The sequence below is a fragment of the Magallana gigas genome, chromosome 10 (genome assembly GCF_963853765.1).
Source record: "Magallana gigas chromosome 10, xbMagGiga1.1, whole genome shotgun sequence".
NCBI lineage: Eukaryota > Metazoa > Mollusca > Bivalvia > Ostreida > Ostreidae > Magallana > Magallana gigas.
This window is the reverse complement of record NC_088862.1, coordinates 24,326,892-24,351,750: the sequence shown is the minus strand read 5'-3', so window position 1 is coordinate 24,351,750 and position 24,859 is coordinate 24,326,892. Positions and strand designations below refer to the sequence as shown.

The 24,859-nt window shown below is 31.8% G+C and overlaps 1 protein-coding gene across 1 annotated transcript; it reads left to right on the top strand.

The window, feature by feature from the left end:
• Window positions 1–6,442: 6,442 nt before the first annotated feature.
• LOC136272052 (pineal opsin-like) lies at window positions 6,443–11,981 on the top strand. The gene is made up of 3 exons (XM_066072807.1): window positions 6,443–7,224; window positions 8,048–8,120; window positions 10,766–11,981. Exons 1-3 carry the CDS (start codon window positions 6,631–6,633, stop codon window positions 11,059–11,061), a joined length of 963 nt encoding a protein of 320 aa, XP_065928879.1. The 5' UTR covers window positions 6,443–6,630; the 3' UTR covers window positions 11,062–11,981.
• Window positions 11,982–24,859: the final 12,878 nt, after the last annotated feature.

Sequence of the window (24,859 nt, the reverse complement as noted above, 5' to 3'; positions counted from 1 at the left end):
TGTGCTTAAAAATTGATGCTTACATATTTATCTTTTGGTAGTTTAAAATGCCCCTAATTAACTACGCTTTTGAATTTCATTTTCTTGTTTTTTTCTGTTTTTATTAGCATTCAATATTGTATGTAAATGTATTTTTGAAAATATATTGGGTATTTTATAGAATTTGTATATGCAGAGTGGTTTTTTGTGTCACATGCAAAACTTCAGATGTTTTTGTAAGGTATATGGAGGAGAAGATATCAATTATTGTGCTGAAAGAATACTTTACATTTGTATTATGAATCTGCAGTGCATTTCTATTGTTAATAAATATTAACATGTTAAATATCCTATGTGATGTTTTTCCTTATTTGTGTTATACATGTACCTATTAAAGATAAATGAAGTTATCGCAAATCCTATGCTTTTTCCCCCTAACGTTTTGTAGATAAAATGGAAGAAAAGAAAAAATACAGTAACAGAACTCGATGTATTTTTTGGGGCATGGAACGCTGTACATAAAGCAGTGCAAAAGTTTACCTGGAAAGTTTGTACTAAGTTTTATAGGAGAATGAAATAACTTTGAAAGTGGATACGCAGACAAATGTGGCAGATTCCACGTTTTATAAACGGGGAATCCTCACTGTTGCACGACAAACTGCCTCTTTGATATAAAAGTAAATAATTCCCAACGTTTGAAGTCACGCAATGTATTTAAAACTGCGATTTCCTGTTTTTTTCTTTCAAAGAGGGATATTTTTAAATAATGAAAATATACTTTCTTTTGAAATCAAAGAAAGCTGCTTACCTGATATTGGTCATGTCTTGAATATAGAGAGGTGACATACAATGTTAGCTGAGTCCGACTCTTTTGATTGGGGTATAATCTCGAAAGAGCTGGAAGTTTTTTTAAAAGATATTTCTTCCAATCGCATGGAAAGGTCATTTATGTAATATAATTTCTGAATATCAGAATTAACGTTTTTTAAACGTTTGTCGATGCAATACTTTGCATGCGTGCAAAGAATATTTCAACATTATTTACTGTGTTTTAGTAAAGAACCAGGTATGTCGTTTTCAAAGATAACGCTCAGTATTCAATTTGTCTACCCATCCTTGGTGTGTTATAGGACCGACGGCATCCAAAAATAAGCAAGTTAATGCTTAAATGCAAGTGTTACCTCATTAACACTTACACTTAGTCATAAATGTAGATATAGTCGTTAGGGCCGAGTACAGGTTCAATGACAATGAACATTATTCTCATAACTGAAATCATAGTGTAGAGAAGATAATTATAAACAGTATGTACAAACAACATTATATTAGATGAAAATCATTGGTACAGGCATGATGAAGGGATAACACATAATTGGTTCAAGTTAACCAAGGGAACTAACTCTCTCTCAAATATGGTATCTAATAGTTTATCTATACTGCTATATTAAAATAATAGACTTGAATTTTTTAGCTTTACTATTAAGAAATCAGAAGAGTACTGTCTTTTGTTTTATATATTTTAAATATCATTGGTACTTGAAGATTACCAATTTGTTTTTATTTCTTCTCAATCAAGCTTCCCTAATTAATAATCAACGACAATTCCTTTAAAAATCCGGATATCATCTGAATTTTTTTGGATTTAACAATCTTGCGCATGCGCATTACATTCACGCTAAATCACGGGAGGCTCTTTAGTTTATGTTTCCACAATATCACATTTGCATGGATAAACTAAAAAACGATAATACAGATACATGTACACTTTCATTGAAAATTTGTCATATATTCTGTTCACCAAAGGAAATACGGGGGATACTTCTAACTCAGTGCATTTAATATGAAAAATCCAGAGAGTTTCGAATGTCAGCATGGTGTGTAAATTCGAAGCGAGTAAAAAACGGTGGTGAAAAAGTGTTTAATTCTTCATTAATATGAATAAAATTTTTATATGAAAGGTATTTACAGCCTCAAAATGATTTGTTATGAATAATAAACTGTTATTGTCAATGAAGTTTTGTTAATTTTTTTCCAAAATCGTTTCGAAGCGATTCTGCAATTTTTTACAGGTATATGGGACGCATATTAATTGTGGTGAAGGCCTGTCCCGAGATACAGTTAGATTATTTTAACTAAGCAGAGTGTAGTGAAATTAATAGCATTATTGTAGGCTGAAAGCTTAACTATTTGAATGTCAACCATTCGGTGTGTCGATGTATCCATTTCGTAAATGTCTGATGTCAACCCGTGCACGCACGGGTCAAAGTCTAGTATTTATTTATTTATATTGATAAATTGGTTTATTTTTGTGACATTGATCAGTGTTTCCAATTTTACAACATTTGGATTTGTTATGAAATATTTTGGTAAACATATAACTCTTGAGTTGGATATATACAACGAATACACCAGTACATTTAATATGATAGTGAAATTCATCCCCAATTTCATTGTAGGCACAAAATTTACAAGTTCTGTTTCCTCTAGGAATATTAAACCATCTACCTGTCTCAATAGGTTATTAGCATTGCCTGTTCTAAAATTACGATATTTCTAACATAGTTTTGATGCCAATATTTATTCAGGCGACACTTGTTAAGACAGCTGATAATTGATCGATGATTGATCACTTAAAGACAGCTGAAATTCGGTAGCAAGTTACACTCTGTGTAAACCTTCCTCTGAAACGTGAAATGATTACATTTGTTGATGTATATAATGAACGTCTTTTAACAGTGTAATACAAGAAATACTACAAACATTAAGTTCAAAATGGAATGGTTTTTAAGTTAACTGCTCCGTGTCCTGCCTTGTCTTTAAGTACACAACACACAACATCAGGTTACCACAGTGGGGTTTAAACCATCGACCTCTACTCGGACAACTTTACTTTGATAACGCAAACGACCACTGATATAATCGATGACGATAAGTCAACACATTTTCAACGTCAAATGTAATAAAGAGAAAAACAGCGAGAAATTGAAAAATCAGCTTATTATAAGTATTTAATTAATAATTATAATATGATATAATATAATATAATATAATATAATATAATATAATATAATATAATATAATATAATATAATATAATATGATATAATATAATATAAATTAGATATTTAATATAAATATTGAGACATGAGGTGAACAGTAAAGCTGAGGACAAATGTCCTCTTTCTTCTTTAATTTCAGACAAATAACACTGAAAAACTAAACCAAACCAAATCTATCTATGTATTAGATATAAAGAGCAAATTAACTAAAAATTATAAAAGAAAATTAAATTCTCGTAATAATTTCTGCACGAATGTGTTAATATAATTTTTTTATTGCAAATAAAGAAACAAAAGACAGATAGTTAAATATAAAAATTATAAAAAATCCCATTAAATTCGAGAAAAAAATAAAATGTTTACCCATGTATTGTACTGATAAAATGAATACATATATTTTTTACTTGTCAATTTGTTTTTAACGTAACTAATTAAGGATGCTGATTTAGGGGTGTGGGGGGGGGGGTGCGGAAAAACTACAATAGCAAAACTCTTAAGTTCTTAACCATATGTAATTTGAACCAACTTTAGTTTATTTGCGAAGCTTCCAGAAAATCGACTGTCTGGTTCTTTTTAGGGACCATCTCAAAGTAGAGGTACATTTACCATTAAAGGGGTAGGGTCACGATTTTGGTCAAATTTAATTTTTCTGTATTTATTATTTACAATGTCTTAGGGATGGATTTCTAATGATCAAATGAAATTTGTGTGCCAGTCGATGAGTTTTTAGCAAGATACAGGGTTCACAATTCTTCGTCAGTAAACAAGGCTCGTGCCCTGTTTTTGATTACATAGGTTATGTATACCAGTAAAAAATCTTCCAAGCTGATTTGTCTATCTTCTTATTCATTTTAAGCAGAATTAAACAGTTCCTAACGATTAACACATTCGAGGTCTAAAACTGGAATTTCCACTTCAACATTCAAAATATAAACAAAAACTTTGTTTACATGGCGTAGAATTGTAAGCTCTGTAACTCGCTTATAACTCAACAAATGACACTCAAATATTGGTTGCCGAATAAAAATGCCTTAATGAAGCAATGTAAACATTAAAATTGGAAAAATAATTTTCGACCAAAATCGTGGCCATGTCCCTTTAAAGGTATATTAGGAAACTGTCATTTTCCGCACATCAAAGCAGATTAAAAAAATACTACAAATGCTTTTTTTCCCTCAAATTGTTAATATATGATTAGTATTATCATTTCCGACCTTATATGTAAAAAAAATACTAAATTCTATTGTCTGTTTTTTAGTGGGGACTATCTCAAAATATCAAAATGCTCCAAATTTTGCTATATATTTGGATCATTACGAATGAAGATTGGTAAAATGGATTCATTCAAAAAATAAGGAAAATGTCCTCGAGGATGGAATCATTCTGTATATAAAATTTCAACGGCGTACAATTTTTACTCTTTCTTTTATTTTGTTTCTTATAACGTACTCCTATAAAGCTTCATTTTTTCATGACGTCATAAAAGCACAATGGCAACGCTCCCCTACACCACAACGGAAAAATCGTTTAAAAAATAAAAATTTCTTTTGTATTTTATTTATTGTGTTTTTTATTTTATAAACGATATCGAAAAAATCTCATAAGAAGTATAAATCAACAGTATTATACTAGAATGCGCAAAAAAATGCGCAATGAAACTAAAGTCGGCCTCCTTAAATGATTTGATTCAGAAACGCTACACCATGGCCACTTAGCTGAATGGCCTTAAGTTACTCATGTAAGAAAGAGAATAATCATAAAATTATACACTGTGAAAGCGGTGGTCATCGAATCAACCTTCAGATAAACCTTAAAATTTTAAAATATGATTTTACAGCTATAAACCGTTAATTGGTTAAGTAAAATTCAATATACCGTAGCTTTAAAATCTGAATATTTTCCTACATTTCTATACAGAGCTCTTCTTTTTAGGAGGTAAAAAAGACCAGTACCATCCAGTCCACTTATCAACCCACCAAATGTAGAGAATAAAGTTTTTACGCTCAGGTTCTTAGCAACAGCATTGTTAATATAGAACCTAACTGTGATTTGGTACAATGTTTGAATGACAACTGCTTTATTATATTTTATTATCACATCAGTTCATTACATTCGCCTCTGCTAGTTCATACACAGTACACAAGGGGCAGTCCGTGGGTTATTGATTATAAAAAATAAACTAGATTTGATACACAATACACAAAAGGGTTTTATGTACCCCCCCCCCCTTTATTTTCTTTATATATTGCAAATAAAGAAACAACAAACGCAGAAAGCAGAATATTTAAATTATATGAATCCTATAAAAACCGCAAAATAAAATGTTTACCTAAGTATTGTATTGAGAAAAAGAATATAAATCTTTTTTACTTGTCAATTTGTTTTTAACGTAACGTAATTAAATGATTTGATTCAGAAACGCTACATCCTTGCCACTTAGCTGAATGGCCTTTAGTTACTCATGTAAGAAAAAGATTACACATAAACTAATGCACTGTGAAAGTACCCAAAGCAGGCTGTGGTCATCTTATCAATCTTTAGTTAAACCCTAAATTTTTAAAATATGATTTTACAGTCATAAACTGTTAATTGGTTAAGTAAATATTCATGTACCTTAGCTTTGAAATCTGAATATTTTCCTACATTTTTATACAGAGCTTTTTTTAAGGAGTTAAAAAGGACGAGTATTTTCCAGTCCACCCTACAACCCACCAAATGTAGAGAATTACATTATTCACGTTTTGGTTCTCAGCACCAGCATTGTTGTAAGAGAACCTAACTGTGTTTTGGTACAATGTTTGAATAACAACTGCTTTATCATATATCATTAGCACATCAATGAATTACATTCGCCTCTGCTAGATCATACACAGTACACAAGGGGCAGTCTGTCGATCGTCGGTTATTGATTATATCTAATGTACATGATTTGATACACAATGCACAAAAGTGTTTTATCGTTTCCCCCCCCCTTTATTTTTTGCTAATATTGAGTGTTTTTAATTCCCCGTGAAATTTAAACATGAAGTAAAGCTAACGAATATTGTGGAATCATTAAATTTCGTGGGGGCCAATTTTCGTGGATTGCTTCAATTTTACAGGTTCATGGGGACGTAATTTCGTGTATTTTCTGAATCCTACAAAGGAAATATGACTTTATTACCCTAATTTATTATTATGCGTCATGTGAATAACGCATGATAACCATATTCTTAACAGTTGGAAGAAAAGTTTACCTGAAATCTAATTATTCATCATTCTGTATATCCAATAATATACATTTAGCACCGTAGTTTTTTTTTTTATTGAAATTCGATAAAAAGGCGAGTCTGGCTAATGTACTAAGTGACGTTGTCAGTGTTTCCGATTTGTATGAGTATATATATATTGGCTGAGAACATCCTCATTTAGGTTGATTTTTCATTTTGTCGCAGACGTTAACATTTCTATTCCATTTCTCTTTTGTCCTGCTTTTGGATCACCACTGTCATCTGATTGATGTGTTTTCTCTTTCCTTTGTTTAAAAAAATTGTTCTTAGTTATCAATGCACCAGAAGAATGTGAGAGTTTGAGGCTGGACAAGGAATGCACAAATGACCGAAGCAGAAATGGATCTGTTGTTAAGACATTTATACGGAGCTCTATACTTGTTCATAAGTTTGGCCTCTATTCTTATGAATGGGATTTTGATCATCCTTCTAGTCAGACAAAAATCGAGAAACACTTTCGCTGTTCTTCTACTTGGGCTGTGCAGTGTGGATTTTTTCATGTCTGCCTCGGGAACATTCACCACAGGCCTTGCTTATCTAGTCGGTTCTTATCTTCTCCGTTTTCCAGCCTGCCAAGTCCAAGGGGTTGTAATGACATTTTCGGGATTGTCGCAGATTGCTGTTCTTTCCTCCATCTCGTTTACTCGTTACGTCATAATCACCAACCCGAACTTTAAACTGCAGGCATGTCATGCCCGAAGGATATTATATGGATGCTATGGGTACTGCCTTGCTGTAGCTCTTTGTCCAGTTTTAGGATGGAATACATACCTGCCAAATGAAGCAGGAGTGTCTTGCGAGCCAGTATGGGACAGCAATTCGCGAGGGGACAGGTCCTTCAACATATTCATGATTGTGACCTGTTTCCTTTTCCCGCTTCTTATCATCTGTGTATCGTACTCAAAGATCATCTTAGCGGTAAGGCTGTTTTTTAAAAGACAACTTAAGGAAATTATAGAACCACTTTAACAAGACCTTGGACTTTCACACGGATGTAACAATCTATTTCTTGCGTCAGAACAAGTTAAAATGGCGCTGGTTTCAAGCGAAATATACACCGATTGCGTAGTTTTTGCTCAAAAACCAGACAAATCCTGTTGATTTCAAAGAGCCATGGCTGAGTGGCCTACAATGAAATAGACAAGTCTACGTCACAATGCCCTTTGATTTAACTACCCAAGGTCCAAGTTCTTGTTAAAATGGTTCTAATTATTTGCCAATATAATGTCCTCATAATTATGTTCTCTATTTGTTTGTTGCTAATCGATTTTGTTGTTTTTCATTAAATTTGATAAAGAACTTATTGCACGAATACTACTGTAGGCGACTTACACTGTAAATATCCAGTATTGCAGACTAAAAGTTTTATTTATGCATGTACAAAAAGCTTGTCAAAAAAAGTATGTGCAATACAGTTATGTTGACCCGATATTTGGATATATATTTACAACATTATGACAAAAAAAAGGCTTTAGACTATGATGGAAACCGACTGCCTAGATCATTTAAATCTATTTTGTGCAGAATATTTGAAAAAAATAATAATAAAACATAACTGCTTTAAATTTAAACATTCAAACAATCGTTACAGAAAAAAAAACTGTCATATTTTTTGGAAAACGTAGCAAATTAGATGGTCAAACGCTTTAATACAATATCTTTGGAATGCTCTCTTTTAATTTATTTCAATTCAGATATTTCGATATTATCCATTTTAAAACATTTTTTGAATCATTTTCAGGTAAAAAGACAATCAAAGTTCCATACTCGCAGCAGGAAAGTACATGTCAGCTACACGATCTTGATCATGATAGGTAATTTTTTTATTATTTTGTTGCAAATGACATTAGACTGGCGAATTATTTCTATATAAAAGCCTCACAAGAGGCTTATGAAAGAGCACACAACTGTACTCTTCATTATTTTCTGCAACACAGTAACAATAATCAATATCGCCAGTGTCGTCCATTTGGGTTTTAGCTGATATTTAATAGCTACCTTGACCGACGGATGTCCAAAAAAGAAAAGGAAACCAAAAACACCCGAATAACCGTTGTGTTAATTGACCTAAATGACGAAGCTATATACAATGTATTATTACATAAAATCAAGAAGGAAATCAGATATCTTTCACACATATAAATATAAATTTTAGATTCATGAAATCATTCTCCTTCCTCCTCGAGTTGCATACACTTCCTAAAGTATTATTTTCAGTGGCGTATAGTGACATCGAATCCCATTTTAGTTTGAAGAAATGTCTCTTGAACTTTGGCAACTTGAAAAGTGGTCGAAAATGGATAAAATATCACAAAATGCACAAAAATTACTAGTTCAACAAAAAATTACTATTTTAGACTGTAGAAATGATATTTGCCTATAAAAATCAAGAGACTGATACACGTAGAAAAAATCTTTTGGAAAGAAAGGAAGTGGTAAAAAGGCCAGGGTTGTAAAAATATGTTAATTATCCTCTTCTTGAATTCTGTCTCTTTAACTCGACCAATCCTGTGCAAGTAGGTTTAATCTAGTATATTATATGACTACAAAACAAACGAACGCAAAAGAGGTTGCAAAATTAAAATCTTGGTCGAAAAAGCATTGTCAGCGCAAACAAAGATGTGTGAGAAACATCAATGTCATTAGTGTCATCAAAGCTAGATTTATCGTTAGATACATGTAGGTTCACATGAAGATGAATCAACAATGATATCCTTTAATTTAAACAATATTCTATTATGCGATAGATCACATAAACGGTGGGATAGCAGGCTTTGCCTATATAGATCCTGTCCGATATACAATGATACCCTTCACATAAATATCATATTAAGAAGTTAAAGATGAATCTGATTGTTAATTTGTTGACCACAAAGGATAAAATTCACAGGATGAAGCTGACTGTGTCATTCAGTCAACTAAATGTGAACTAAAAGGTCTGAAAAGGTGACTGAATGGAGAGGTATGCCATTCAGTCTTATTTCGGTTACCTTTCGGACATATTTCAGTTGCCTGAATGACAGAGCTTCATCCTGTAATAAAAAGTGATAATTACTTTGCCGAGAATTATTCCGTTCGTCAATATATGATAAACATTCATTGTACGTATAGCAGGCATCATCCCTAGCATCATGGGCTTTACATGTATTTAGATTATTTATTTTACTAAATATGAAAAAAGGGACAAACAAGGATAATAATAATCTTTCCAAATATATTCACCCGTCAGATATATACCTATTTTTTTTGGTCTGATACTAATATTAAGTTTAAAATATCAAATATTTTTTTTAAACGTTGATTTCCTGTATTTTCATATAGAGCTCTCTTTTTTAAGGAGATTAATACAGTCTAAAAAATGGTCACGACCATCAAGTTGTCTTAGACAATGAAATGCTACTTACTCTTGGTGTTTCATACGGATAATGGTTGCGACCAGAGAAATACGTGCGGATATTTTTCTTCAATGATCGCCAAATTAAGAGCATGTACATGTGTATGAATGAAAAATTTCAAGACAAATATATGATTAATATTTTCATGTATATCTGAATCTTTTTTTTCAATAACCAATAAAAAATAAGCAAATATAGTTACGAAGACTGTCAATATGGACGTTACACAAAAGGAACGGCCATCTCTTCCAATTAATAATTAACTACTTGGAAGTCTGTGGTCAAACCGTTCAAGTGGAGAGTTCGTGCTCTCAATTATGCATTGCTTACATTTTCCAAGGCCAGTCTGTAATCACACTACAAATCGATCTTGTAATGAACAGACTTTTTTGGAATATTTAATTAATCCTACAATTAATGAAAAATTCACATATATTAGTAATGAATCATTCTTTGGAAATTAAGAGACGATCAAATACGGTCAGGTTCAAATCTATCATAAATGAAACCTTTTCATGCTTTAATGGATTTGATCCCTTTAACCCCCCCCCCCCCCCCTCGACCGTATTTGATCATCTTATAAAACTCAGAGAACGATTCTAAATTTTTCCTTAAATAATTCATACAATGTCAACGTCAAACGTACATGTGTACAACTAGAAACCGGCTATCGATGCAAACATAATACCTTAATAGAGGCGTTCAAATAAACGTTACAGTAGAGATTTTTCTATGAAATAAACAAAACAAAAGTCATTTGAATGCACTTTTAAATAATAAAAAGAATAGATAGATAAACGAATTCACTTAAACAAGTTTGATCGCCATATGGCAAAGAAAATACATATTTGATTTAAATGAGATAAATATCAAAATCTCTAATTTTCTGTATTCAGGTTTAATCTTTATATATATTTCAATCAAACTAAGATGCATCAAATTTTTGTTTTATTCATGTAAGCACATACATGTATCTTCTTTTACGAACCAGCGAACTGCAAATATACGTGATTTGTTTAAAAAATGAATTCAGGTTGAATGATTTTAAAATTTGTTCATTGCAGCCTTTTTTCTGTTGTCCTGGGCTCCTTACACTATTTACGCTGTACATCAAATGGCAACGAATACACTGTCTATGGGTTATAAAACCGTTAGTGTACCTGGGCTATTCGCCAAGTCGTCCGCCATGTGGAACCCAATCATTTACTTTCTGCGCGATTCTGAGTTCCGGAAAATGTGTCGGCAACGTTGTGGATTCTACAATTTTTTCTTCGCCAAACGAAGATCGGTTAACCTTACCAGAAAGGATACAACTCTTCAAACTTTGGTATCTTCCCCGGATAGGGAGTCCCAAGTGTAAATTGGTGCTTGGTTTTTTTCATGTTTATAAGCTTAATCAGTTTTTTGGTACTTTTTCCCGATCGAACGTCTCAAGTGTAAATTGGTGCTTGTTTTTTCATGTTTATAAGCTTACGATCAGTTTTTTGGCGTCTTCTCCGAATCGAGAGTATCAAGTGTAAATTGGTGCTTACTTTTTTCAGATTTTTATGCTTACGATCAGTTTTTTTGGTATCTTCTCCCGATCAGGAGTCTTAGGTGTAAATTGGTGCTTGTTTTTTTTTTTTCATGTTTATAAACCTACGACCAGGTTCTTGTTATCTTCTCCGAATCGAGAGTCTCAAGTGTAAATTGGTGCTTATTTTTTTTTTCAGGTTTTTAAGCTTACGATTAGTTTTTCAGTATGATCTTCTCCCGATCGGGAGTCTTAGGTGTAAATTGGTGCTTGTTTATTTCATGTTTATAAGCTTACAATAAGGTTTTGTTGAGTCAAGAATTACATAATTATGTACATATTTTTCTTATTTTATCAAATTTTGAAATGATATTCATTATTTGTATCCATCTAACAATTTTTTTGGTTTGTTATAATTGTCATTTTCACAAATTTAAGATGTGTGAATATTTTTGTTCATTTCATGTATTATATTAATAATTAATTAGCTTCATCATTTAAACCAACAACTTGATGATCATAATTGATCTTAACTGAATTATAACTGAATATACATTACCTAGCAAATTCAGTTCATGGTCTTAAGGTACTCGTAAATAACACTACGAAATGAGATGTCTGGATCTGTGTCTGTCTTCAGTGTGTAGTGATCGCAAGAATGACATGTCTTAATATGATCGTAAGTATGTCAATGAAATTGAAAACACTTTCTTATCGTGATTGTAAGATTGTCAACAAAATATGAATAAATTTTATAGTAAATGAACCTCTATTATCATGATTAATAGATAGATATGGTATGCGAAATGTGTTTTTTATTATTTTTTTTTTTATTTTTTTTATTTTTTTTTTTTTTTGCACTGGATAAGTACAGTAAAAAGTCCATAGATATAAAAAAAAATAAACCTTTGCCTAGATAGTATATGGCAACTTTTTTAATTGATTAACATTGCCTAAAAGGTGAGATATTTTAATTCAGAATTTTATTCAGACAGGTACATATAGTTATTTCCCACGGGTTATAAAGATTGTCTATCGGATTTTGAAATCTTTCAGATTTTTTGTTTAAATTCCATCGGAATTAAAAATCCTGTAGGAAGCTCTTTTATTTCAATGGTACATTTTTCAGATCCTATAAGGTTTTTTTCATTCGGGATATAAATCCCGTAGGAAAAAGTTTTCAAAGGTAGATATCTCATCTGACAGGCTGACGGCTGAATCAATATCAATAACAATTGACTAATACAAACATGTATATACACTCTATTCATTGGTCTATTTTTTGTATTATATGAATGAAAAGAAAGCATCGTTAGCGGGTGCAAACAAGCCACATTGGCACTGGCATAATTATTGGACATAGTGTGTTGAATAACACTGGTTTATAGGGTTTTTTTTTCAACAAGATTAAAAAAAACTGTGATTTAATTAATTAGGTAAAGGTACCGGCTTTAAGCCGGCTTATCGTTAGGTGAAAATAAATAGTATGTGTCATCTAGAGATCGTAGCTGATTCATTACGTATACATTGTTGTAAAAGTTTAGTTGTCCGGGCGCACTTACAATTCTTATCATAGGCACTACGTATACACCCAGTGACCACTCATGCAAGCAAAAATCAGTAAATAGCTCAAAATTAATACATTTCAAACAAATTTTAGATACTAAAACTCAACGAAAAGTATGGGAACATAATTGTGACTTTTAAAATTCAATGAGGCTCGATAGTATATAAATTAACCATCAGAACTACCTAGAATTTTTTGGTTATGTTTTATTTATCTATAAACTTTTATCTAGTAAATAAATAAAGATATATTTTACTTTTTAAATTTGATTTTTTTTCCCCCTTTATTTTTTATATAGAGCTCTTCTTCTAAACAAGATCAATACAGTCTAAATACAGCAACGACCATCGAGTCCGCTTAACGTTTGTATAAAGTTTTGATTTAAAGACCCGATTTACATGACAGAAACATTATTCATTATAATTAATATAATAAATCAACGAGTACTCGTATAACGGTTAAAAAAATAACATTAAAGTATATCAGCTTTAAAATTTTGGCCTTTTTCTTTATACAAGACTCTTCACCCAAAAATGGTTACTTATGTCTAAAATTTTCCACGACCATCAAACCCTCTAAAGGTGGTATAGGACACCTCCATGTTTTGACGTACTTCCTATAGAAATAAACAATAAAGTCTAGTATAACTTTACAAATGTTTTCTTTTCCAAAAATGTTACCTAACAGCAAAGCGCAATTGATCAGAGCGTAATTTACGAATCTGCAAATTATGAGGAGGAATCCTGCTGTGGCTTTTAAATTTTTGCCTTTCCAAAGAATTTGAAAAACGTATGTTTTGGTCGAATATTGTAAAATTGTAAAATAAGGTATTTTGAAAATAGGTTATTTTATATGGTCTAAATTGTTCAAGCCGTTACCTATGACCGAAACTTGATTGGGCTTCTGGAGAAACTCAAAACTTTTTACTTTGCAATCGCCATTTTATATGGTATTAATTGTTCAAGCCGTTACCTATGACCGAAACTTGATTGGGCTTCTGGAGAAACTCAAAACTCGGCATTAGAATATTAAACAACGCTTTAATGGTTTTAAAAAATATTTCCAACGAACAAAACCCATTCAATTTTGCATCTTTGTATGTTCATTTTTTCATAAAATGCACTTCTTTGGCATTTTGTGGTCTAACAAAATGTACGTCTTTAGATTACGAAACACAATCTTAAATCATTGGTTCTACAAGCCATTTTATTAAGTTAAGTTCCCATGATCACGTATAAAAAACAATTGACTATCCATGTAAACCCGAACTCTAAGTATTTTGACGGTTCTGCCGTCGTCATGAATAAAAGCTGGTTTACAACACAGTGAAAAAGTACTAAGTTTTAACTAGTGTTTTAGTTTCGGATCGTAGCTTGGGGGCATCATTCCACCCAATTGCGATGATGGAAACTGTCATCTCAGCCCAGACGGAATGTACACAGAGAATTCTTCTAATCAGGTAGGATGATATACAGGTATCAAAACAAAACCAATTTATTGTGTGCTAAAATTTGTCTGTGATTGTGATAAGGTTTATTTAGACCAAATTTGGACCAGCTTAGCTTGTTGAGAAATGATATAACTGTAGAAAGTGAATATACGCAGAAAACTAGTTTGATCTGACTTAAACACACAGAGTTGAATTTTAATTTTCATTGTAGGGAAATAGACACTATTGAAGGAAATATCCTTTACCATAACTTCATATGACGAAAGATATTACTTATCATGCAAGTTTATTTTGTTAGAATTTTAACAGATTCGTTGAGGTACATGGAGAACCTTTAGACCTATTCATCATATGGAAAGGATTAAAGAGTTTCTGATCCAAGAGACAGTGTTCTTCATAATGTACAAACCTGATCTATAGTTCACTGATCTTACACTATCCAGATAGCAGCAAGTTAGGGCCTTTTGACGAAAATCACATATTTTATTTAGTCATTTATTTGCTGATCTATAGTTTACATGTACATATCGAACAATATCCAACCAGCAATAAACCACATATTCAATCTATTAAGTTTGCTGATCTATAGTTCTTATGTACATATCGAACAATTATATCAAACAAGCAATAACTTGGGAGTGTTTGACGATAACCACATGTGTCTAGTGAAATTTACTGATCTAACATCAATCAGTTGGAGGTCTTTTTAAGATACCAAACAAAACGTTAGCTTAATCTCTTCGATCACGATTTGTGGAAATGGTGTGAAAATATTGTGTGCTGACGTATGATTGATGTCAGAGGTTATTTATTCAATTATCAAGTTATAATAGAACTATTTTATTTGTATAGTTCATTAACTTTTAAGTTTATTGACCATAGCTTCAATAATATTTGTGTTGTGATTAGTTAAATATATTAGAACCATTTTAACAGGAGCTTGGACTTTTGGTAGTTGTGTCAAACAGCAACGTGACGTAGACTTGTTTATTTCATTGCTGGCCACTCAGCCATGGCTCTTTGAAATCAATAAGATTTGTCTTGCTTTTTAGCTAAGACCACGCAATCAGTGTATATTTCGCTTGAAACCAACGTCATTATTAAATTGTTTTGACGCAAGAAATAGATAGTTACGTCTTATTGAAAGTCCAAGGCCTTGTTAAAATGGTTCTACAAACCTAATGACTTCGGTAATTCAGGGTATTACTATAAGATACATGTATATAACAGTGACCTTTAAGATTATATACTCTCTTTATTACATTTATTATGCATATTGATGAAATACCTTCAGATTAGCTTAACAGTATAGTACATTACTTTAATTAGCAGAATCCTATTGATTAAAGAATGACAACTCGTATATATTATTTCAACATAAAATATAAATATATTTTTATAAATTGTTTTTTTTTTAATTTTGGAATAAGTGTTAAAGTGAAATACAACGTATCTTGAATTTGGAGTACATTAGTAGATTTGTTCTTTTACGGAGTAATTCTTCGATTCTGTCATTTTAATCAAACACAAGAATATAAACTTTCTATTTGATATTATGGTTTTATTTGTAGTTCATAGATTTCTAAAAATGCTGCATAATGTGCTTCTCAAGATTTAAAGGGGCATGGTCAGGACTTTGGTCAAATTCTGTTTTTATGTTTTGATTATTTACAATGCTTAAGAAATGCATTTCTAATGATCAAATTAAATTTGAGAGTCATTCGTAGAGATATAAGCAAGATACAGGGCTCACAATTCAACCTATGTAAACAAGGCCCGTGCCCTGTTTTTGTTTACATAGGTTGAATATACCAGTAAAAATCTTTTTCCAGCTTATTTTTCTATCTTTTTATTTATTTTTAGCATAGATAAACAGTTCCTAATGTTTAACGTATTCGTTTTAGGTTTAAAACTGACATTTTTACTTCAACGTTCAAAATGTAAACAAACGCTCTGTTTACATAGCGAAGAACTTCAAGATTTGTACCTCGCTCATAACTTAACAAATGACACTCAAATTTCGGTTGCTTATTAAAAATGCCTTTCTGAAGCATTGTAAATATTGAAATAGGAAACAAAAATTTAACCAAAATTGTGACCATGCCCCTTTAACTTGGATATTTTAATTTCTGGCGTTTGTTTAAGAATCTACAGTATATGGGAATAACTGTATCTTAAATGATTAGGGCCAGTTTGTAATATATACATTTTAGTGTCTTTAGTATGTCTGTGTATGGGATCAACTTTGGATCAAATCTACAGTCCAAATTCAAATGATGTATTGTCGGGGGGGGGGGGGGGGGGCGAGGTTAGCACTATCAAAAGAAATGAAAATCACATAAATATGCCAATATTCTAATATTTAATCGTACAATCGATAGAGTGAAAATCCTACAGGGGAAATGAAATCTCAGTAGAATTTCTATTAAAATCTTATTTGATTTTTTATTGTAGATATTTATATGTACTCTTGTGTTAATGAATTAAGCAGCACGAGGCGCATTACGTGAGTGCTATGATTGATTTGCAGGTTGAGTCGAAAAATAAAATAAATTTAATTAAAATGATCTCCGTTGCTGTTGCTCTCTCTCTCTCTCTCTCTCTCTCTCTCTCTCTCTCTCTCTCTCTCTCATTGACGAAACAAGAATTCCAGGGCATAAATTTTTATGCATGTTAGAATAAAAATAGTTTCATTCTTTTAATTTTCACAACACTGTGAATAGCTAGTAACTTCTTGGTACATTAATATGTACATGTACTGTAGACATGACTCAACGGCCAAGTATTGTTTCAATTACTCAACAGTTAAGTACTCTACGAAGTGGTACAACAACCAACAACTCTATAAAAATATTTAATAGACAAATTGATTTTTGTTGGATTTAATTTTTCAGTCTGATACTGTATTTGTTTAATTTGAACAGACAAGGAGGCTAGTTCAATAATCTAACATACGACATCATGCGCGAATTTAGGCCCCCCCCCCCACCCCCTTTGTGAGATATTCAAAATTCTTTAATTCATATAATAAAATTACCGAAAATATGACTCAAATCTCCTACCTATGGTTAACTTAAATATACCTCAGATCCCTCCGAAAATTTTTCTTGAACCACGCTTGGACATGAATACTCAGTAATATATATAAAAAGTCTATATTCAAGCACTCTTCGTTTTTCAAATCACGTGATGTATGGAATGATGAAATGACGTAACATACAAGTACTGTATGACGCGATCATTTAAAGTCTGAAGGATGGGGGCTTATGATCACTCAATACAACTTAACATGTCACTCTTTATTTTTAAGTCCTTATATTTGTAAATTCATTTCTTTGATCACAAATGAAATATCTACACACCATGGTTCCATAACGTATTTGACAGTTAATTGTAAAAAATATTGTAAAATTCAATATTTACTTTAAGATGTATATGTATTTTTCCTCTACATAAAATAAATATAGATAATCTATTTTTTTTTGGAAAGCTAAAGTGTTTTAATGGTGTTTATTAAAAGTTTATTACAAGTTGTACTTCAACAAGCATTAGCATTGTACATTGCCTATGAGCTGATGGCATTTTCACTATGATGCGCTAACTGGTTTCTTTTTATGTTACTATCGGAAAAAATATATTATTTTTTGGAGCAATAATTTCCATATCTGAATCAAGCTTAGTTTAAACTTATTTTATTAGAGTATATATATATTGAACTTCATGAGGACATTTAATTATCTTCCCCATTGATCTGAACCGAAATCTACATGTTTTAATAAGCAAGTGATCAAGTGATTGGTTCTTAATTGCGTAATAAGTATCGGGCATCGGAGAAGCTGACTTTGTTAGATTACAGGTTTTTTTAACTTCATTAGGAAATATGAATAACTTTCTTTAAGTCTTTTGTAGGTTTTCATGCCTTAGTTGATGTCTTATCGGCTTCTGTGTGTGAAAGAAATTTTTTTTGTACATGTCAAGTTTGTAATTTAAACCTCACTCTTTCTTCACAAAAAAAAAACAAAAACATCTAATTGCTTCCACCGCAAGACTTTGTTCCCATTTACTACGATTTTTTATTCTGTTTTTATTTCGCAGACTAGAATGTGAAGCAAGTCTATAGTTGGCGTTATTTATTCAAATGCTATTTGGTGCGGCATTCCTTTTCTGTGAAACCAGTGAATTTTTTCATAACCAATTAGTGAAAAATGCATAAATAGTGATATAGTTTTGTCATCTCCCGACGACAATAGCAGAAACAGTTTTAATTTTATTATGTTGTAGTACAAAACACAACAACATCATTTTAAGGATTCATGCTTCAATAAAACCGCTTTTAAACCGTCATGCGTTTAAAATTATCCTTGTGATATCCTATCATTTTAATACATGATTTTCTAGAATGTAAACAATGTTAAAGTCTTATTAAATAAAACTCTTAAATAAAAAATGACAAAACACTTACATTCCTGTTATTCATTCTTTTTAATAATAAGACAGAACTTGCTTTCCATTAAAATGGACAAACTGCGTCATCCAGTTTGTGAAACCTTAGTCAGTATATATAAGGACTCCTGTGAATCCTGAATACAGGTAAGGATGTATGTAACCGTTCTTTACACCATTTTCAATTTTGACATGGTCCCCAGACTTCAACTTCACAATGACTGTTCTGCTTATTTGACTTGTTGAGTTTCCGTTGTGCCCAGAAGACACATGAAGACTACCGACTGTTTTCTTGTTGACTTTCACATGTAACCAGATTCCTGGAAAAGATAAGGAATCGACAACAAACATATAGGTTCCCGCCACAGGACACGTGAACACTCCCGTTCTGTCGTCATATCCGTTGCCATCATTTGTCAAGACTGCGTCATATTTTACCGTTTGTCCAGCTCCAAGCCTAAGTTCCTTTGATCTTAAAGCGACTGAAAAACTGACTTGCCGTAGAGTGTTCGAAGAATCTGGAATTACATCACACCAAACATGTTATAAATATTATATGACATAAAGTAAACAATTAAAGACTTAATTTCAGATGAAATTTGATCTTTGATATATATTTACTTGAAGACAGTTCCATTAGTAGTTTTAGAGCTGAGGAATCCAGGGTTATCGTTCCTTTGATATTGTCGAAGATCAACGATTTTATCCAATCAGATTCTGTCCGTTTGTCTGTCTGTACATCAATACCGCTGGGTGTCAGGCCAAGTACACCTATAGCTAACATCGACGCAAACAGAAGGGCCAGTAGCATTTTCTTGAAATTCCAAATGAACAATGGTGAGGCTCATTTCTGTCGGTTTATATAAAAACAGATATGAACAACACCTGTCACATCATATTATCATGCAATAACTACATTATTTTCTCATTTCACCTAACATGACAGCTTGAATGTGAAGACTATCATGCATTATTTAGGACTAGAGTGGCTTTTTATTTAAAACTATCAATTAATACAGACAATAACATTGTACATGTATATATTCCAAAACTCGATGTGTTAAGGTGGTATGGGACATCTGTCGATATTGATGTGGATTGAAGTACATTATAATTGAAATCCTTTCACCGGTTTAGAATTTTCACATTTTACAATATTTAACAAAAAATAGCTTTTAAAAAATATTTGGAGAGGTAAAAATTGTAAAACCCTCAGCGGGATCCGAACTCATGACATACAAATTTGTAAGAAAACCCTAACCCGCTGCGCTATGCAGTTAGGTGAAACTACTAGGAAAGAAACCTAAATTTATTGTTTCTTTCGATAAACAATACGTCATAACATCGAAGTGTCCCATACCACCTTAAACTGATAGGATATCACAAAGGTAGTTTTACATGCATGAACTTTTTCAAGCGGATTTATTGAAGCATGAGTCTTTTTAAAATGACAGTGTTGTGTTCTTTTAACATATTAGATAAATACATATTTTTGTGCTTCAAAATGATGACTAAAATTTCTGCTTTTGTCGTCGGACGATGACTGAACTACCGTGGTATTACTATATGCATCTCTCAAACGTCGGTTATGAACTAAATCACTGGTTTCACGGAACTGGAATGCCGCACAAAATAGCAATTGAAGAAATAAAGTCGATTAAAGACTTGCTTCACATTCACGTTTGAGAAATAAAAACAAAATAAACACATAATTGTGGTAAATGGGAACATAATCTTGCGGTGGGAGCTATTACTGTGGTTTCATTAATATCCAAGCTAGGGTATCAATTTTCGTGGATAAAGTGAAAAGATACGTAAATTCGTGGCCAATGACCCTATCAATACAAAATGTTAATAGAAATTGCACTTCAATGAACATTAAATTTCGTGGATCAACTAAACAACGAAATCCATGAAAATTGGCATTCAACGAATATTGATGAAACCACAGTACATGTTTTGTTGGTTTTTTGTTTGTTTTTTTGTGAAGAAAGAGGTTTAAGTTACAAACACGAAACGTATAGACAACAAAATAAAATCTTGAATTTCGTTTAAAAAGTTATAAAAGAAATGAGTTAGATAAACAATATATTTGTGAAATTTTTTATCTTGTCTTCTTTCTGTCTCTAATTATTTTTGATGGCGGACTTAAATTTTAGAATAGTAATAAGTAAACATTTCAAGCTTGCCATTGTTTGAAAGCAAAGCAGCACTGTCGAATTTTATAGAGATGTACAAATTGACAAAATATATGCAGTTTACTTAATTTAGTTGTCATGTGGTTAGATTTTATATTTCAGGAGCATGGATAAATAATACGTATATAACATCATGATTTATTCATTTTTTATATTCATTTATTTAATTAATTAAAATAATGTTTAATCTCTGTCATTTACCTGGATTTATACCATACGGTTTGCTGTGGGTAATGGTGATTTGATGCTTTGAGCAATGAATAATATTCTACTCACATGCAGAAGTAATTTTCAAAAATACGTCAACAAAGAAGAATATGCACGCGAAACTTTATCATAATCAAATCTCGTATGTTGATAAAACATTGTACTGATGATCTATTTTAACTTATACCAGCAACTTTAAAAAAGAAAGAATTTTTTTATAAGGCCTATACATAAAATATAGTCTGAAATTTCATAAGAAATGAAAAAATGAATGAAATTTTGACTAAATCTCCGTCATCAATGACTAATATTGAATTTTGTTGTAGCAAACTATTGCAGTTGATGTAATTAAGAATGCATAATTTTATTTTATTGAGTATATTGGCTATTTTCTTTTGTCTGTGATTAACTCCAAAGGCATTCTTGCGAGTGTTGTTCATTATTTTATTATCCAAATCTAGATCAAAACTAAGTAAATGCCTGCTTTATTCAAAAGAGAAATAATATTAAATTAAATATAGATAAATTATTATTCTTGTTAAAAAATGTGATGTTTCTAAATAGTTTTCTTTTTAAAAATTGGATCCTCAATTTGGCACCACCCTTCTCCTCGAGGTTTTGATTTGAATCTATATTATCTGAAGTTGCTTTCAGTAAAGTTTCATCTTTCCTAGGCAAATGGTTTTTTTTTTTTTAGAAAAAAAGATGTTTCTCTTTATATTCCTATGTAAAAATTTGACCACCTTACCCAGCCATTATGGCTCCACCCTACCCCTCAAGGAATCATAATTTCAACAAAATTATCAAATCTACCCTGCCTAAGAATGCTTTCAAACAAGCTTCAGCTTTCCTGGCTAATTGATTTTTGAGAAAAAAGATCTTTAAAGATTTACTCCATAAATCTCTATGTTAAGATTAACCCCCATTGTGGCCCCATCCTACCCCCGGGAATCATAGTTTGAACAAAATTCAATCTACACTACCTTAGGATGCCTCCACACAAGTTTCAGCTTTCCTGGCTTATTGGTTTCTGAGAAGATCTTTAAAGATTTACTCTAAATATTTTTTATGTAAAAATTCGATAAGCAATAAGCTGATTATTTTCTCATTTCACCTAACACCACGGCTTGAATGTAAAGAATCACACGCAATATTAAAGACTGGAGTGGATTAAATTTTTTGAACAGTAATTAGTCAACATTTCAAGTTTTGCACATGTTTGAAAGTAAAGCAGCACTGTAAAATTTCATAAAACAAAGTCCTCGGCCAAGCCATCAGTCAGTGCCTCGGAGGTCTGTCTAAATCAGCGTCCCCTGACCAATTTCAGAAAAGGACCGAGAGATTGAAATTATATATTTTAAGCCGTTAAAATACCTTGAAGGGATATCATATTCATTTCGTTATTTGATTTGAATGCTTTCTTGAGATATTGTACAATACACATTACATATCGAACAATACCCTTATTAATGACCGATCGTCTGCCACCGTCCTTTATTTTCGTTTAGTCTTTCGTAAACATTTTTAAAACACTTTCAACTTCTCGTTTTGATCTATAAGACTAATCTTTGTTATTTTTCATATGTAGCATTCATTTGTTAACAAGGATTTTATAACTTGTAATTTTCATGAATCCTTATTGCCTGTAGGAACTGAAATTTTGGGAATGCAGTAACACATGATGCAATCGCTATACGAAATCTACATGTATAAGCAAGTGTTTTATAACCTATATACATGTATTTACATCTATATATCAAAGCGAAAATAGCATCAGAATAGATCGATATTTCATTGTCACTCTCTTGAAATTCAACGGAAATAGATGGGAATTATTATAACATCTATTCAAATTCGTAAGCTTCATCTCTGAAACTATTAGGGCTATGTTACCCAAATTATGTGCGTAGCGTCTATACGAGAGGGGGAACATCTATACCTTTAAATTAAGACTTTTTTCTTATCTAAAAATGCCTGCACCAGAGTAACTGCTTACAGCTTTAGTATTTCAAACACATGTGATATGATGTCCGTAAGCTAGAATTGAATGCTACCTGATAAGTAATTACTGTAAAATTAATCAAAAACCTGTTTTCGTTTCCAATATTGAACCAGCCCGAAATAGCAAAAATGAGAGTATGGTGGTGGACACGCTTAGGCAGATCCAAGTCAGTAGGAGTTATCATTAAAAATATACTTGCAATGAAATAACATTGAATGATTACGTAATGAGTAAATATATTTATTGGGAACTTACTTAGAGTACAAAATTAATGACAAATGTTGAATAAATAAATAAGGCAATTTGTATCTTGAATGAACGATTTTAGTTTTAATGGATGGACCATTCGCTTGCACAGCATGACCTTTGGTGAAATAATGGGATAGAACTTTCTAGAATGGGATAACATAGAACGCAAGTTGACTAATTAACGGAAAGTGTAGGACAAGTTAATCATGAGATCTCTGGTTTGACAAAAAATTAATAAATAAAATGGAACAAAATAAAGCGCGATTAGTTTTGGTGGAAGGAACTCTCCAGAACAGGTATCCTAGGAATACGCGTTGACTAATTAACATTATGATGGCTGAAAATGCCAATTTTTATATGTTTCCTCGTTTTGACAGACAGTATACACATGTAACCCTAAACATTATACTCCCATCCTTTCCTGCTACAAGATTTTTATTTCGTATAAAATGAACGCAGTATTCAATAAGAGTGGAAGCACGTTAGCAATGAACTTACTTATCAAAAGTAATGTTACGTAATATACGAGGCTTGTCCCCAAATTGCGTAAACTGAGGGCAATACTTAAATTAAGTTTACAGTAATTTCGTCAGACAACTGTATTTTGATCATTGACCTTTTGTTAAGCAGTACCCTAAAATTCTTATGCGTTTCTAATATACTAGTATTCCTTGAGAAACAAAATAATTTATGTTAGCGGGTTTTGCCAGGCGTCGAAAAAAGCCAGTCGTTGTTAAAGCTAATTCTCATCGTTACATGTATCGATAACATTCACGTTCTATATCCGAATGTGTTTTGGAAAATAATATTTTCTTTGAACATGTACTTTGAGTGCACATTTATTATGCATTTCAAGTGTTGTTTTAAAATTCTCCCTAAGATGTCCTGTAGGCCCTTATTACTTGTTGCTTTACGTCTGTTTTTCCCGAAATGTGCCGTTTACCGTTTTGTCGTCCATTTCCATCAGAAGGGGTTTCCTTTTTACAAGATGTCGTCATACTCGTTCGAATATTTTCGATGTTGCAAGATTAATTATTCACAAAATTCATTTGTAGGCGATTTTGGTAATTTGTTGACTTGAAAATCGGCTTAAGATTTGTTTCAAAGTCTTACAAAATTTCATAAGTTATCGGTGCGCCGCTTATGAGTTCATACTTCAACTTGTCACTTAATGCGCAATATAATGTTATAACCAAATTATATGGTGGGTAAATCATAGAATAAATAACAAAAAGTGATTTTTTTTCTTTTCTTTTTTAATTCGAAAAGTACTCATCCTTGCAATCTTCATTTTTATGTTGATTTTAACTTTTCATTCTTGACATTGTGCCGCATCTCCGATTCATGAACGAGTATGCTTTCATATAACTAATTTAAATTTCATACAATTATATTTGATATCAAAACAATAATGTAATGCAAAATTACTTGAACCCTTTGTGGCACAAGTTTCATTTCCCTGTTTCCTCCATTAATTAAATAGCACCGCTTGTCTATGGTATTTTTTGGACAACTCCGCGTGACATTTC

Excerpts from the sequence above, each read along its gene's own strand:
- LOC136272052 (XM_066072807.1), top strand. The coding sequence starts at position 6,631 with ATGACCGAAGCAGAAATGGATCTGTTGTTAAGACATTTATACGGAGCT. Across the intron at positions 7,225-8,047 it reads ACTCAAAGATCATCTTAGCG|GTAAAAAGACAATCAAAGTT; the intron begins GTAAGGCTGTTT and ends AATCATTTTCAG. Across the intron at positions 8,121-10,765 it reads CACGATCTTGATCATGATAG|CCTTTTTTCTGTTGTCCTGG; the intron begins GTAATTTTTTTA and ends TGTTCATTGCAG.